General features: G+C 44.3%; 1 protein-coding gene across 2 annotated transcripts in view; it reads left to right on the forward strand.

Annotated features, from left to right (window-relative positions):
- The window catches only part of LOC143299921 (stabilin-2-like), a 283,357-nt gene that overhangs the window by 29,363 nt on the left and 236,494 nt on the right, over positions 1–17,500 (forward strand). For both annotated transcript variants that reach the window (XM_076613459.1, XM_076613458.1), the window contains exons 16-19: positions 5,781–5,936; positions 6,517–6,576; positions 12,789–12,884; positions 15,858–15,944. In XM_076613459.1, the coding sequence (XP_076469574.1) occupies positions 5,781–5,936; positions 6,517–6,576; positions 12,789–12,884; positions 15,858–15,944 (399 nt within the window). The remainder of the gene's footprint in view (positions 1–5,780; positions 5,937–6,516; positions 6,577–12,788; positions 12,885–15,857; positions 15,945–17,500) is intronic.

A 17,500-nucleotide genomic window follows, 5' to 3' on the forward strand; every position in this document is an offset into this window, starting at 1 on the left:
GAGGGTCTGGGTTCGATTCCCGCTCTCGCTCTTTCTCCCTAAGCGCGTTGGGTTACGCTGCTGGTCAGGCATCTGCTTGGCAGATGTGGTGTAGCGTATATGGATTTGTCCGAACGCAGTGACGCCTCCTTGAGCTGCTGAAACTGAAACTGAAGCTCTTTCTCCCAAGTTTGACTTGAAAATCAAAATGAGCGTCTGTGTCTTCGGATGAGACGACACCGAGGTCGCGTGTGCAGCACGCACTTGGCGCACTGAAAAAGAACCCATGGCACCTCGTGTTGTCGTCTGGCAATTTATTATTATTTTTAATATAGAATAGATCCACTCTGATAGGTACACAAATACACATGCACGCACCCAAGACCTGACTAAGCGCGTTGGGTTATGCTGTCGTCAGCCATCTGTCTAGCAGATGTGGTGTAGCGCATATGGATTTGTCCGGACGCAGTGTCGCCTCCCTGAGAATCTGAAACTGAAACATCTTTTTTTCTCCTCCTGCTTGTTTTGTTCGTGCGTGCGAAGTAATCTCTATTTCTTTGGACAAACAGACAATCGACATTGAAGACGAAAGACCTCTCGCTCACCTACTCGATACTCGAGTCCGAATTGAATTAACTCTCTCCATACGAACGGCGAAAGAGACGACGTTAACAGCGTTTCACCCCAATTACCATCATCAAAATATTGCAAGCGGAAGGCTCTTATACTGAAGACGTGAATGTTGACAAAGACTACGACAATTCTGACGACGGAAGCTAAAGGTTGGGTCATTCAGACACCCACTGGACATCCGAGGGGTCTGTGTAGAGGAGAAGAGAGGACTGGCTGCACTGAGTGATTTAATCTGTAGCCTGTCGTCAGAAGCGACAACGTTGTAGGAATGAGAGAGTGGTCCTGTCAGTAGTCTGTCTTGTGTTTATACACAACAGGCCACGGGAAAGCACACTAAGTTCGTCAATGTCAATTTGTAGAGAGCTTAAATGGTTTGTTAGTCTTAGTCACTTGATACGTTTGTTCGCGGCCTTTGTCTCTTCGTTGGGAGCTTAACTGGTTTATTGTGACATTTTCTCTGCAACTACTTTGTCAGTTGACACCAAATTTGGCATAAAAATAGGAAAAATTCAGTTCTTTCCAGTTATCTTGTTTAAACAATATTGCGCCTCTGGGATGGGCACAAAAAAATAAAGAATGAAGCCTAATTATATGCAAACTGCATTTACTGTTATATTTATATTTTTTGTATTCTCTAAACTTGGCACTTTGATCTGATATTCGACCCAACAGCTAGAGCAGTCATTATTATCATTTTTTGTTCAAACAGGAACTTCTTTTGCTAAGCAGGGAAGTTTTATTTATTTTGCAAACGTTTTGGTGCAGATAGTAAAAAAGGGAAATTACTCTGTATTGCTAGGGGGAGTTAATTTGCTTTAAACTGATCTTTCTCATCTTAAACATTACATTTTGAAACAAGAGAGGCAAGGCCTTCAAGACTCACTTATGATGCACTTTTTAAAAAAACATCCAAGCTTTTTATGTATTGAGTATAATTTCAAAATGTAATGTTTAAGATGAGAAAGATCAGTTTAAAGCAATTTGTAGTCTCTGCCCTTTCGTAGAGAGCTTCAGTCGTTCCTTGATAATCTTTGTCACTTCGAAGGGAGATTATTAACTGGTTTGTTGTCTTTGTCAAAACAAAGGGAGATTAACCGGTTTGTTGTTAGTCTTTACCAGATCGAAGGGAGATTAACCGGTTTGTTGTTAGCCTTTGTCACTTCAAGGGGAGATTATTAACTGGTTTATTGTTTGTCTTTGTCACTTCAAAGGGAGATTAACAGGTTTGTTGTTTGTCTTTGTCACTTCAAAGGGAGATTAACAGGTTCATTGTCTTTGTCACTTCAAAGGGAGATTAAGAGGTTAAACAGGTTCATTGTCTTTGTCACTTCAAAGGGAGATTAACAGGTTCATTGTCTTTTTCTCTTCAAAGGGAGATTAACAGGTTCATTGTCTTTGTCACTTCAAAGGGAGATTAACAGGTTCATTGTCTTTGTCACTTCAAAGGGAGATTAACAGGTTCATTGTGTGTCTTTTTCTCTTCAAAGGGAGATTAACAGGTTCATTGTCTTTGTCACTTCAAAGGGAGATTAACAGGTTCATTGTGTGTCTTTTTCTCTTCAAAGGGAGATTAACAGGTTCATTGTCTTTGTCACTTCAAAGGGAGATTAACTGGTTTGTTAGTTTTTGTCACCAGGAAGCCAGCTTTACAGGTTCGTTGTTCTAAGCGCTGCTCCTGACCCCCCCACCATTGTCGTGGTCATTCTGGGATGGGGGTCAGTGTGTAGGCAATGTTTCTTAGAGTCTGGGTCATTGCGTGTCGTGCTGTGTTAAGTTGTGTTGTGTTGCGTGCACACGCGATCACACACACACACACACACACACACACGCACGCACACACACGCTCACTCACGCACTCACGCACTCAAACTCAATTACACACACACACACACACACACACACACACACACACACACACACACACGCATGCACGCACACGCACGCACGCACGCACGCACACACACGCACGCTCACTCACGCACTCAAACTCAATTACACACACACACACACACACACACACACACACACACACACACACACACACACACACACACACACACACACACGCATGCACGCACACACACACACACTCACTTTAATTACACACACACACACACACACACACACACACACACACACACTCACTCACTCACTCACTCACTCACTCACTCTCATTCACGCACTCAAACTCAATCTCTCTCTCTCTCTCTCTCTCTCTCACACACACACACACACACACACACACACACACACACACACACACACACAGAGATTTAATCTTTTCTCTCTTTCTTTTAGTCTGAAAGTCAGACCCCGTCTTGTGTGTTTTTCTTTCTTTTTCTTTTTTTCTTTAACTCATTTTTCCATTTTTTTTTTTTATCATAAAGGCGAAATTGATGCTTTTTCTTATCAGTTCATAACCTTGAGTCTCGTCATTTTTGTTTTATATTGCGCAAACATTCAATCGATTTTTTCATTGTTTTTCTTTGGGGATTTATCCTTTCACAAGTCTTTTTTAATCATTAATGTTTGTTGTTGTTTTTTTTTACAGTGCCCATAAACATAGCACTAAACGACACAGATTCGATCCATGACATTATTACATTGCAGCAAGTGAATTTAAAAAAAAAGAAAAAAAAGAGAAGGCGGATACTACTGTGATTTTTTTTTGTTTTTGTTTTTTGTTTTTTTGTTGTTGTTACTGCTGGATATACACGCTTAATCTTTACCAATGAGGAGATAAGGTACTTTGAAAGGAACGATAAATCAGAGTATTGTGATTCTGCATTATTTATTATTGTTGCAATCACCGTCGTCGTCATTAGCCATCGTTGATCATCGCCTTTATTCCTTTTTTTTTCTTCTTCTTTCCTTCCCTTTGACATTGTGCTGAGGTGTCCAGTGAGAAAGACGAAGGAAAGAAAGAAAGGAAAAGGACAACAGAAACAACAAATGGAAAACAAACAGTTTCAGTTTCAGTTTCAGTAGCTCAAGGAGGCGTCACTGCGTTCGGACAAATCCATATACGCTACACCACATCTGCCAAGCAGATGCCTGACCAGCGGCGTAGCCCAACGCGCTTAGTCAGGCCTTGAGAAAAAAAAAGAAAAAAGAAAAAAAAGGTGAATAAATAATAGATAAGCGTACATAAATAAGTAAATAAATACATAAATAGATAAATAAATAAATAATAATTATAATATGAAAAAAAGGTAGTAATAATAATAAAAAAGGCAACAATGATAATAAATAAGCAAATAAATGTAAAACATGAAGAAACACACATTCACACATACACCCACACATGCATAACAGATATGCACCAAACATGCAGTTTCACAGATATGAAGGCACAGTCAAATACACATAAACGTACATGAGACAAACAAAAGGAAAGGAGAGAGAAAAAAAGGAACATAGACAAACAAACGATCAGATAAAAGAAAAAAACAACAACCCTACACCGCCCCCTCTCCGCCCCGCAAACAATAACAAAAGAAGACGACGAAAAAAACAACAAACAAACAAACAAACCCACAACAAGATAAACAACTGGGGCACTTCTACAAAAAAAAGGGCAGCTAAGAAACCTTAGCCTTCTTTGACTGAAAGATCGGTTTCACTTGGTAGTCATTTATAGCTAAGAAACATTTCTGTGTGGATATTTGTATCGCTCTATTTTGTTACCTGAATGGGCCATGAATCACACTGAAGACATGGGTTGACTTGAGCCCAAGACACAGGGCACGTTTTGCACGCGCTCTGTTCCCTCCGCTTCTTTATTTGTCCAGCAATAGAAATCAATAATGACTGCTTCGTGATTTAAAAAAAAAAAAAATCTACCTGGTTCTTTATACTTTGTGCTATATTTGTTCCGAAAAACAGCGATACCAGTTTATTTTTTCACGTGTTTTTTTTCACCACACGGTATTGTATTTGTTATGTTATAGCCTGGTGGTGCCGGTTTTTGCTGTTTTATTGAACATGTCTTTTCTTTTTTCTTTTTCTTCTTCTTCTTAACCTAGTCTTGTTTTTGTTCAGTAATAACAGTAATGCAACAATACATTATTTCTTATCTGTACTTTATATTGTGTTGTTGTGAATGATAATGATGATGATAATAATAATAATAATGATAATGATGATGATGCTGATGCTGATAATGACGATGATGATGATGATGTTAATCATTGTTTTTCTGTTATTTTGTTGTTGTTGTTGGTAGCAGCAGCAACAGCAGTAGTAGCAGCAGTAGTAGCAGCAGTAGTAGTAGTAGCAGCAGTAGTAGTAGTAGGATGGAACAGCCATCCCTTCTCAGTCGTTCACGTGGACCCCTCAGTTCAGAATGGCCGTCAGACAAAACACACCTCTTCCGGTTTGCCAGCAGTCTGACTGACTCATGTTCTTGTGCTGGTCGTGTCTATGTGTGTGCTGATGTTAACCCTTTCACCGCCAGTCAATTTAGAGTACAAAATTCCCTTGTGGTATATAAACACAGAAAAGACAGTGGCTAAGAATAGCTGGGGATTCCCCCTGCGATGTATTGAAAATATGGCCTGTCCTACCACCAAACATTAAGAGCAGTAGGTTCATGGATAACAGACCAATGAATGGTCACCTTTCAGTGACATGGGTCCTCTACCACGCCTGTGCATAAATGCGAGCTTGGCGGTGAAAGGGTTAATTTGCGTGTTTGTGTGCGAACACGCTTGTTCGTGTTTGGTGAACTTGATGTATGTATGTTTTTACTTTTTTTTTCCCCATTGTAAACACTAAGTGGTTCCTGTGTGGGAGGTGTGGTTTGTCAATCTGCATGATGATGATGATGATGATGATGATGATTGCTATTCTTCTTCTGCTGCTGTTTCTCCTCCTCCTCCTCCTCCTCCTCCTCCTCCTCCTCCACCTTCTCGTCCTCACCGCCATTATCATTATAATCATGGACATATCACCAACATCGTCATCACCACCGTCATCACCACCACCACCACTACCATCGCCATCATCATCATCATCATCATCACCATTATCACCACTACCACCACCACCATCACTATCACTATCACCATGATCTTGACCACGATGACCCATGACGACATGATGACCATGACGACACGATGACCATGACGACATGATGGCCCAGATGATGAGGGTGACGCGGTGTGCAGGGCCGGGTGCAGTTGAACGGGAAGGTGAACATCTCCCAGGCGGACATTCCGTGCCGCAACGCCGTGTATTACCATATCGACGGTCCTCTCATTCCGGACCACCTGGCGGACATCCTGCCCAGCCGCTGCGACGCCGTCACCAACTCCACTGTTCAGGTGGGTTCACGGTCCTCTGTCTGTCTGCCTGTCTGTCTCTCTTTCTCTCTTTTTCTCTCTTCTTCCCTCCCTCTCTCTCTCTCTGTCTCCCCATATCAGTTCAGTTTTAAGGTGGTCTTAAAGCGTGCGGACAGATCCATATACGCTGCACCAACCTAATGATGAAGAGGAGCAGATGACTACGAATAAAACCAACGCGCTCGTCATGGCCTTTAAAGCTTACCCTTGGTTTGAAAAAAAAAAACAACCCCCAAAAACCCCAAAACAAACAAAAAAAACCCCAGCATATTACGAGCAAGGAATGGAATGTGCAACAGAACAAAATAAACCTAATTAGGTACACCAGACGAACAAAAACAGCCGTGATTTGCTTACTGCTGTTTGGAAAGAGTTACCAAACCTAATCAGATATGTATAAAGATTAAAGATTGATGACCATTTTTACCGTATAATGTTGACGTTGATAACGTGTGTGTGTGTGTGTGTGCGTGTGCGTGTGTGTGTATGTGCCTGTGCGTTTGTGTGTGTGTGCGTGTATGTGTGTGTGTGTGTTTGTGCGTGTGTGCGTGTGTGTGTGCAGGGACGGTGCCAACCGTGTAACGCAGAGCTGAAGTGCCCAAGGGAAAGTGACATTTTCTCGGTAAGTCTTCCCGGGGAAAGGCTTCAGTTTGCACTCCACCCCCCCCCCCCACCCCTCTTCGCTTCCTCCCTCTCCCACACCAACACGGTGTGTACAAAACGAACATCATGATCCATGTTCATGGTCGCTCCGGAGGCACCGTGGCAATGTCGGTTAGGCGTCGTGTGAACTTGTGATCCAGTGTTCACCAGTGCATCAGGGTACGAGGCCCCGTTTCAGGATGGTGCTGGTTTTTTTTTTTCTGGGAAAGGCAGTTGATCCTGTTTTCCTCACTCCACACAGGGGCCGTATTCACGACAAAATTCATTTTGCCTTCAGGCAAGTTATCTTTCCGGAACATTGCACTCGGCTCAAAGATCAGACTGATGCGTACCCTGGTGACATCAATACTCTTGTATGCATGTGAATCGTGGACCTTAACAGCTGTAATAGAAAAGAGAATACAGTCCACTGAGATGAGATGCTTTCGAAGACTCCTGGGCATCTCCTACAAAGATCATATCACGAACGAAGAAGTTCGAAACAGAATCAGGCAAGTCATTGGGCCCTACGAAGACCTGTTGACCTTGGTCAAGAGACGCAAGCTCAAATGGTATGGCCATGTCACGAGATCATCAGGGCTTGCCAAGACATTCCTGCAGGGCACAGTGCAAGGAGGGAGAAGGAGAGGCAGACAGAGGAAGAGATGGGAGGACAACATCCCAGAATGGACGGGCTTGAGGTTGAGCGATACAATCAGGAGGTCAGAAAACCCGAGAGGATTGGAGGATGCTTGTTGCCAGATCACCTGGGGCGCCCCAACGGTCCACAAGACTACGGGATAGGTGAAGGTGAAGGTGAAGTTATCTTTGACATGGTTGGGGCCCGCGGGTGCAGTTTACCTTGAAGGATCAGTTATCTTTGTAGTCAAGACACACGCGGTTCACTCAGACAGCTAACCCATCGTCTTTAAAAAAAAAACAAAAAAAAAAAAAAACGATTCCCGTCTGCGCATGCTCTGAGTTTCACTTCTCATCGCACCACAGCTCGGAACAAATGTGTTGCAATGCTAGTGTGTCAAGGCCTGACTAAGCGCGTTGGGTTACGCTGCTGGTCAGGCATCTGCTTGGCAGATGTGGTGTAGCGTATATTGATTTGACCGAACGCAGTGACGCCTCCATGAGCTACTGATACTGATAATGACACTGACATGTGGCATGTAATCCACCTTTTCTATCTGTTTTAAAAAAAAAAAAATTTGTATATCATCAATAGTTAGAAGTGAAAACGACGCAAATGACCCATACGGTTAACAAGAACCGACAATTGATGACTCAAGCCGTCATGTTTATATATATATATATATATATTAATCACCTTTGCATGGCTTGGGATGTGGGTGTGGGGGTGCGGGGATATTGTCGGAAAGAACGGCTCTCTGACTGGCAGAGACTGAATGAACCATTGCAGATAATTTTCAGAATATGGCAAAGTGGCTGCACATTTGTGTACAATACCCTCAAAACCAGAGTCGTAAACCACGGGAAAATGGGTTCTTACACCAAAACAACGACAGCGATATCGTTTCGATTATGCGAGAAAATGACCGTCCAAATAGGTCCCCGAATCTTGGGGAGCAAAGCAGATAAATCACCGACACAAAGATTTGACAAGACTTAGCGACGAGGTTGGAACCCTGGCCCACTGCTTGCAACTAAGACAGATATATGTACATGGACGAACTAACACCACGAGAGTGCAGACATGCTTTGTGAACGGCACCGATAAATCCTTAGGAGATTTGGTTGGAGGTAGGGAAAGGAAGTTATTGGTAGTTATCTCTCTTGATTTATAGCGTCGTCTGGAGTGCGTTGATGTCAAAACATTGCTGCTGTTGTTGTTGGTGTGTGTGTGTGTGTGTGTGTGTGTAACACCCACACCCACCCACCCACCCACACACACACACACACACACACACAGATGATTCTGATGATTTATTCATATACATGCCTGGCCACTCATAAATGGGTGAACCATCAACCCAGGCCTATAGAATTCCGAACAAAACGAAAAGCGTCAAACCAAGCACACGTCAACACACGCAGTTACAGAAACAAACCTGTCATGTACAACATCACACGACGTCAATATCATAAGACGTCACAAGATCATAAGACGTCACAATTTCTCAAAGTCTTGACGCTTTGGGCCATAGTGCAGCACCATCCATATTAAAATTTTATTTTCCCTCCTGCAAGTATATTTTGTTTTACAGTCGTACATTTTTTCTCTCCTTAAGTTTGCCAGGGACAATCCGGGTGTTGTTTTTTTTTTTTTTTTTTTAACTGGTGCAAAGTGAATGCTGGACATTGGACCTCAGTCTAGCGCCTCATTAAAAAAAAAACAACCCCAAAAACACCACCACCACCACCACCACCAACAAAAACAGCAACACAGAAACAAAAACAACCCCAAACAACAACTCGCACCAATGTCACCATTGAAGGTGTAGTGGAAAGGGGGAGTTGCAGTACTAGTGACTGTGTGTGTGTTCAGCCCACGTTGTTCGAAATCGACTTCCTCAGCCTCTCCGTCACCCATCTACGCTGCAATATTTCAAATCCAGTCTGAAGACTCGCCTTTTCCCCTCCTGAATAATTCTCAACAGCTCATCCCTTTCCAGTAGGCACTGAAATGACTGTCAGTGAGTGAGTGAGTTTAGATAGTTTCAGAATATGTTGGTTGTATTTTTGATTGTGTGCTATTTATGATTGTGTGCCATGACGTGTGTGTGCATGCGTGTGTTTGTGTGTGTTGTGTGTGTGGCGGGAAGGGGGAGAGGGGTTGGGGTGAGGGGGGTATGAATAATTAAAAAAAAAAATTTGGTATCTTGTATTCAGTTTTTTCTGTTATGATATTTACATTTGTTTTCTATTTATAAACGCCCAGGACTTACTTTCAAGATAACACGTAAATGCTTATAATAATAATGATGATGATAGTAATAATGATAATAATGAAAATGATAATAATAAAAAAAAAATGTTAGTACTGGTGACTGTGTTTATTCAGGGAGAAGTGAGCGGTGTCAGTACTGGTGACTGTGTTTATTCAGGGAGAAGTGAGCGGTGTCAGTACTGGTGACTGTGTTTATTCAGGGAGAAGTGAGGGGTGTCAGTACTGGTGACTGTGTTTATTCAGGGAGAAGTGACAGAGGGATGTCAGTACTGGTGACTGTGTTTATTCAGGGAGAAGTGAGGGATGTCAGTACTGGTGACTGTGTTTATTCAGGGAGAAGTGAGGGGTGTCAGTACTGGTGACTGTGTTTATTCAGGGAGAAGTGAGCGGTGTCAGTACTGGTGACTGTGTTTATTCAGGGAGAAGTGAGGGATGTTAGTACTGGTGACTGTGTTTATTCAGGGAGAAGTGACAGAGGGATGTCAGTACTGGTGACTGTGTTTATTCAGGGAGAAGTGAGGGATGTCAGTACTGGTGACTGTGTTTATTCAGGGAGAAGTGACAGAGGGATGTCAGTACTGGTGACTGTGTTTATTCAGGGAGAAGTGAGGGATGTCAGTACTGGTGACTGTTTATTCAGGGAGAAGTGACAGAGGGGTGTCAGTACTGGTGACTGTGTTTATTCAGGGAGAAGTGAGCGGTGTCAGTACTGGTGACTGTGTTTATTCAGGGAGAAGTGAGCGGTGTCAGTACTGGTGACTGTGTTTATTCAGGGAGAAGTGAGGGATGTCAGTACTGGTGACTGTGTTTATTCAGGGAGAAGTGAGGGATGTCAGTACTGGTGACTGTGTTTATTCAGGGAGAAGTGAGGGATGTCAGTACTGGTGACTGTGTTTATTCAGGGAGAAGTGAGGGATGTCAGTACTGGTGACTGTGTTTATTCAGGGAGAAGTGACAGAGGGATGTCAGTACTGGTGACTGTGTTTATTCAGGGAGAAGTGAGGGATGTCAGTACTGGTGACTGTGTTTATTCAGGGAGAAGTGAGGGATGTCAGTACTGGTGACTGTGTTTATTCAGGGAGAAGTGAGAGGTGTCAGTACTGGTGACTGTGTTTATTCAGGGAGAAGTGAGCGGATGTCAGTACTGGTGACTGTGTTTATTCAGGGAGAAGTGAGGGATGTCAGTACTGGTGACTGTGTTTATTCAGGGAGAAGTGAGGGATGTCAGTACTGGTGACTGTGTTTATTCAGGGAGAAGTGAGGGGTGTCAGTACTGGTGACTGTGTTTATTCAGGGAGAAGTGACAGAGGGATGTCAGTACTGGTGACTGTGTTTATTCAGGGAGAAGTGAGGGATGTCAGTACTGGTGACTGTGTTTATTCAGGGAGAAGTGACAGAGGGATGTCAGTACTGGTGACTGTGTTTATTCAGGGAGAAGTGAGGGATGTCAGTACTGGTGACTGTGTTTATTCAGGGAGAAGTGAAGGGGATGTCAGTACTGGTGACTGTGTTTATTCAGGGAGAAGTGAGCGGGTGTCAGTACTGGTGACTGTGTTTATTCAGGGAGAAGTGAGCGGTGTCAGTACTGGTGACTGTGTTTATTCAGGGAGAAGTGACAGAGGATGTCAGTACTGGTGACTGTGTTTATTCAGGGAGAAGTGAGGGATGTCAGTACTGGTGACTGTGTTTATTCAGGGAGAAGTGAGCGGTGTCAGTACTGGTGACTGTGTTTATTCAGGGAGAAGTGACAGAGGGGTGTCAGTACTGGTGACTGTGTTTATTCAGGGAGAAGTGAGGGATGTCAGTACTGGTGACTGTGTTTATTCAGGGAGAAGTGAGAGAGGGTGTCAGTACTGGTGACTGTGTTTATTCAGGGAGAAGTGAGGGATGTCAGTACTGGTGACTGTGTTTATTCAGGGAGAAGTGACAGAGGGTGTCAGTACTGGTGACTGTGTTTATTCAGGGAGAAGTGAGGGGTGTCAGTACTGGTGACTGTGTTTATTCAGGGAGAAGTGACAGAGGGATGTCAGTACTGGTGACTGTGTTTATTCAGGGAGAAGTGAGGGGTGTCAGTACTGGTGACTGTGTTTATTCAGGGAGAAGTGACAGAGGGATGTCAGTACTGGTGACTGTGTTTATTCAGGGAGAAGTGACAGAGGGGTGTCAGTACTGGTGACTGTGTTTATTCAGGGAGAAGTGAGGGATGTCAGTACTGGTGACTGTGTTTATTCAGGGAGAAGTGACAGAGGGATGTCAGTACTGGTGACTGTGTTTATTCAGGGAGAAGTGACAGAGGGATGTCAGTACTGGTGACTGTGTTTATTCAGGGAGAAGTGAGGGATGTCAGTACTGGTGACTGTGTTTATTCAGGGAGAAGTGACAGAGGGATGTCAGTACTGGTGACTGTGTTTATTCAGGGAGAAGTGAGCGGGATGTCAGTACTGGTGACTGTGTTTATTCAGGGAGAAGTGAGCGGATGTCAGTACTGGTGACTGTGTTTATTCAGGGAGAAGTGACAGAGGGATGTCAGTACTGGTGACTGTGTTTATTCAGGGAGAAGTGACAGAGGGATGTCAGTACTGGTGACTGTGTTTATTCAGGGAGAAGTGAGGGATGTCAGTACTGGTGACTGTGTTTATTCAGGGAGAAGTGACAGAGGGATGTCAGTACTGGTGACTGTGTTTATTCAGGGAGAAGTGACAGAGGGTGTCAGTACTGGTGACTGTGTTTATTCAGGGAGAAGTGAGGGATGTCAGTACTGGTGACTGTGTTTATTCAGGGAGAAGTGACAGAGGGATGTCAGTACTGGTGACTGTGTTTATTCAGGGAGAAGTGAGGGATGTCAGTACTGGTGACTGTGTTTATTCAGGGAGAAGTGAGCGGTGTCAGTACTGGTGACTGTGTTTATTCAGGGAGAAGTGAGCGGATGTCCAGTACTGGTGACTGTGTTTATTCAGGGAGAAGTGAGGGATGTTCAGTACTGGTGACTGTGTTTATTCAGGGAGAAGTGACAGAGGGATGTCAGTACTGGTGACTGTGTTTATTCAGGGAGAAGTGAGGGATGTCAGTACTGGTGACTGTGTTTATTCAGGGAGAAGTGACAGAGGGATGTCAGTACTGGTGACTGTGTTTATTCAGGGAGAAGTGACAGAGGGATGTCAGTACTGGTGACTGTGTTTATTCAGGGAGAAGTGACAGAGGGGAGTCAGTACTGGTGACTGTGTTTATTCAGGGAGAAGTGAGGGGTGTCAGTACTGGTGACTGTGTTTATTCAGGGAGAAGTGACAGAGGGGTGTCAGTACTGGGGATGGCTGGATGGCAGATACACGGCGGTCTCTGGATGCAAACCTCGCTGCACTCGTACCACCACGGTGAGTGCTGCGCTGTGCTGTGCTGTGCTGTGCTGTTGTGTTGTGTTGTTGTGTGGTGCTGTGATGTGCCGTGTTGTGTTGTGGTTTGTTATTGTGCTGTGTTGTGTTGTTTTGTGGTGTGGTGTTGTGCTGATGTGCCATGTTGTGCCGTGTTGTATCTCCGTATGGTGTTGAGCTGTGAATAAAGACTGCAGCTGTCCCTGAGTCGGTGCCGCCATGATCGTCCTTGGTGTTTCTGAGATAAGCGAATGACTGGTGATGATTTCTACAGGACTGAAACGGCCTTTGAATGGCGGAGAGTGAGGAAGATAATTTCACTTGAATGGACCACAACGAAGCGACAGTAACGAGGTACGAGCAGGCTACGTGGCAAGCAAGAGCGTTAGGTGACCCGTTTAACCAGCACAGCAAAACCACAAGACTTCCAGCAGACTTAACTCGTTCAGGCCAGACCTCCGCTGCAAGCGAGAGAGTTACGAGGCATACTTAACCAGCGCAGCAAAGCGACATGGATGCCAGCAGACGTAACTCGATCAGGTTATGCGTCCTCTGTGAAGGACAGTGGACAGAACGTGTCTTCTGGAAACGGGCGACATGGTACTGGAGGAAGGGGGGAGAAGGGTGGAATGGGTGGGGGGGGGGGGGGGGGGGGGGGGGGGGGCGGTGGTGGTGGTTGAACAGTGTAACCTTGATCACCCAGGCGGGGTCTGTCTCGTGATGCAGTGGAGCCGACATTTTGTTCTGTCGCTGTTGAACAGCTCATGGCAGCAAGCAGTTTGTTGTTGTACATGGTTGTTCTCGCCCTCGGTGCTCTCAGCCTTCCTCTGCCGTCAGTCACAGTCCAAATCAGAATATCCCAGTATCAGAATATCCCAGTATCGGTTCATCCCAGTGAACCCGCACTTGTTGGGGCATCCGTGACAAACTGACGTCAAACAGTGTCTGGAGATCGTGTGGTCTGTCTCGTGTTCCTTTCGGACCAGGTTTTCTTTTCTTACCATTTCTTCCATTCTGAAGTTACTGTCCGTTTGCCCCGTGAGTGTGGGTGTGTAAAGCCTCTCAAAAAGATGGTTCCACAAGGAATGGCAATAGCACTATTTTTTGTTCGTATACTTATTCACACATGCACACACATACCCCTCCCCCCTCCCCTCACCCACCCCCAAACACACACACACGCACACAGAAGTCTCTTTCCACTGCTGCCACTTCATCCTGGGCCGTCCTCTCATTTTCAGACCTACAGGTGTCAAAATTCACGGCTTGGTACTGGTTTAATTATTGCTGTCGTGAGTCTCGGCACATGTTCCAACCAGTGGAGAAGCCGTTAGCAGATGATGGTTGACACGAAACGCCGATGGAATCTGTCTCTGACCTCTTCATTTGATAGAAAACTTTGCCATTTGACGCCAACGATCTTGCGGTGGCATTTGGAATCAAAGGCTTCTTATCGTTGGTTTTTTTTTTCCTCCAGAGAGTGGTCTCAAGTTGCCAAATTCTCTGTGTGGGATATGCTGTTTGGCACCATCGTTTATCGCGTGCATGGCGTGTCTTTCTGAGAATCTAATCCTTCAAGATCCGATCAACTTTTTATTTTTATTTTTGTCGTTTCTTCTCCAACCAGATTTGCTGTTCTTGACATTCGTGAGGGGAGAGAACTATTTCACTCATCAGTTTTTAACCAACTGGATTTGTGAATGGATTGGAGCAAAACGTTATTTTGATCTGCCTGCGAAGCCTTTGAACCAGAAGGATTTGAAAGAAACCGTGCGTTTGCATTGTCGCAGTGCAAGGCTGTTCTTTTATTGTTGTTGTTGTTGTTGTTATTGTGATTGTTATTATTATTATTATTCTTATATATGTTATTATTATTCAGCAAACATGTGTACGTTTTTCCTCCTTCACTATTTTCTGCTTTTTCAGCCTTACCGGTCGCCCCCCCCCTCACCCCCCCCCCCCCCCGCCCCCCTTTCTTCCACCAGCAAGCATTGACACCCCCCCCCCTCCCCACGCTCCTTATGTCACTCTGCTTTCCTCTGGCGATCACGCAGCGATATTGTCAACACTGGGACTGGCGCTACCTGGTTGTCTATTCTGCAGTGTGTTTTTCCATTGTGGCCTTACGTTTTTTTTGTGTGTGTGTCTTTGATGTCTGTTTGTTTAAAATCCGTTTAATGCTTATTGTTTTGATAACCCAGAGACGACAATTAAACATACGGGCTGTCATCCTTATCACAGACGGGACCTGCTTGCCTCAAGAAGCTTCATGATTGAGATGATACGCCATGAACCGTGCTGTTTGGCCGTTTTATATGTTCTACAGATGTGACAAATGTCAGTGTGTGCACATAACGTGGGCAAATCAGTAAAAAAGGGCAGAATTACTGGCTTAAAGTGATAAAGCTTCACAATTATCCCAGACGAATCGAGAAAATTAAAAGAAACCCTAAAATAATCACCATACATTCAACAAGTTAAAACATTCAAAAGAAGCAACCACCGCTATTTCGACATATCTCGATAGAAATCACAATTTAGATGTCTTCTCCCGGAAAAAAAGAAAACATTTAAACCTCCTGGGATTTTGATCGCTATCCACACAGACAGACAGACAGAGAGACAGACAGAGAGACAGACACGCACACACATATATACACATTAACACACACGCTTGCACGCATGCATAAACGCATATTTGTACGCGCGCACCCTCCTCCCTCGCCCCCCCCTCCCCCCACACACAAACACACACACATACATACACATACATATACACAATCCACACAGAGATAACCAAATCAGAATTATTACATAGACTCACTTTGTTTACACAAGTGAGCCAAAAAGTGTATATATATATATATATATATATATATATATATCCTTTCAAAACATAGCAGCATTCTATAAGCGTTGGGTCTCTGCTTAGATAGGACAGGCGTGATTTGATTTGGTTTGATTTTTCTCTGGCAGATTCGGAAATGCTGTCCTGGATTCTACGGCAGAGAGTGTCTGCCCTGTCCGGGGGGCCACAAAAACCCCTGTGGGGGCCATGGGGAGGTAAGTGCTGCTGCTGCTTCTTGTTCTTGTTCTTCGTCATTTTCGTCATCATCATCATCATCATTGTCGTCTTCTTGTTCTTCTTGTTCTTGTTCTTCTTCTTCTTTGTCTCCTCCTCCTCCTCCTTTCTCCTCCTCCTCTTCCTTCTTCTTCGTCTTGTCGTCGTCGTCGTCCTCCTCCTCTTCCTTCTTCTTCGTCTTGTCGTCGTCGTCGTCCTCCTCCCCTTCCTCCTTCTTCTGTTTGCTCCCTTCCTTCGCCCCTTCTCCCTTATCCCGCCCCCATCCTTCTTCTGATGCCCCTCCTCCTCCTACTCCAATTAACTGTGAAGAGTCATTGGGTCGCCGCACATCAGAAGTGTTCACCAGATTCCTCCTGGCCTGTTAGTTGTGTGTCAAAAGCCTGGGTCTCTTTAAATACTTTTCCTGGCCTGTAAGTTGTGTGTCAAAAGCCTGGGTCTCTTTAAATACTTTTCCTGGCCTGTTAGTTGTGTGTCAAAAGTCTGGGTCTCTTTAAATACTTTTCCTGGCCTGTTAGTTGTGCGTCAAAAGCCTGGGTCTCTTTAAATACTTTTCCTGGCCTGTAAGTTGTGTGTCAAAAGCCTGGGTCTCTTTAAATAGTTTTCCTGGCCTGTTAGTTGTGCGTCCAAAGCCTGGGTCTCTTTAAATACTTTTCCTGGCCTGTAAGTTGTGTGTCAAAAGCCTGGGTCTCTTTAAATACTTTTCCTGGCCTGTTAGTTGTGTGTCAAAAGCCTGGGTCTCTTTAAATAGTTTTCCTGGCCTGTTAGTTGTGCGTCAAAAGTCTGGGTCTCTTTAAATAGTTTTCCTGGCCTGTAAGTTGTGTGTCAAAAGTCTGGGTCTCTTTAAATACTTTTCCTGGCCTGTAAGTTGTGTGTCAAAAGCCTGGGTCTCTTTAAATACTTTTCCTGGCCTGTTAGTTGTGTGTCAAAAGCCTGGGTCTCTCTAATTACTTTTCCTGGCCTGTAAGTTGTGTGTCAAAAGCCTGGGTCTCTTTAAATACTTTTCCTGGCCTGTAAGTTGTGTGTCAAAAGCCTGGGTCTCTGTAAATACTTTTCCTGGCCTGTTAGTTGTGTGTCAAAAGCCTGGGTCTCTTTAAATACTTTTCCTGGCCTGTTAGTTGTGTGTCAAAAGCCTGGGTCTCTCTAATTACTTTTCCTGGCCTGTAAGTTGTGTGTCAAAAGCCTGGGTCTCTTTAAATACTTTTCCTGGCCTGTAAGTTGTGTGTCAAAAGCCTGGGTCTCTGTAAATACTTTTCCTGGCCTGTAAGTTGTGTGTCAAAAGCCTGGGTCTCTTTAAATACTTTTCCTGGCCTGTAAGTTGTGTGTCAAAAGCCTGGGTCTCTGTAAATACTTTTCCTGGCCTGTAAGTTGTGTGTCAAAAGCCTGGGTCTCTCTAAATACTTTTCCTGGCCTGTAAGTTGAGTGTCAAAAGCCTGGGTCTCTTTAAATACTTTTCCTGGCCTGTTAGTTGTGTGTCAAAAGTCTGGGTCTCTTTAAATACTTTTCCTGGCCTGTTAGTTGTGTGTCAAAAGCCCGGGTC

This window comes from Babylonia areolata, chromosome 25 (assembly GCF_041734735.1).
Source record: "Babylonia areolata isolate BAREFJ2019XMU chromosome 25, ASM4173473v1, whole genome shotgun sequence".
Taxonomy (NCBI): domain Eukaryota; kingdom Metazoa; phylum Mollusca; class Gastropoda; order Neogastropoda; family Buccinidae; genus Babylonia; species Babylonia areolata.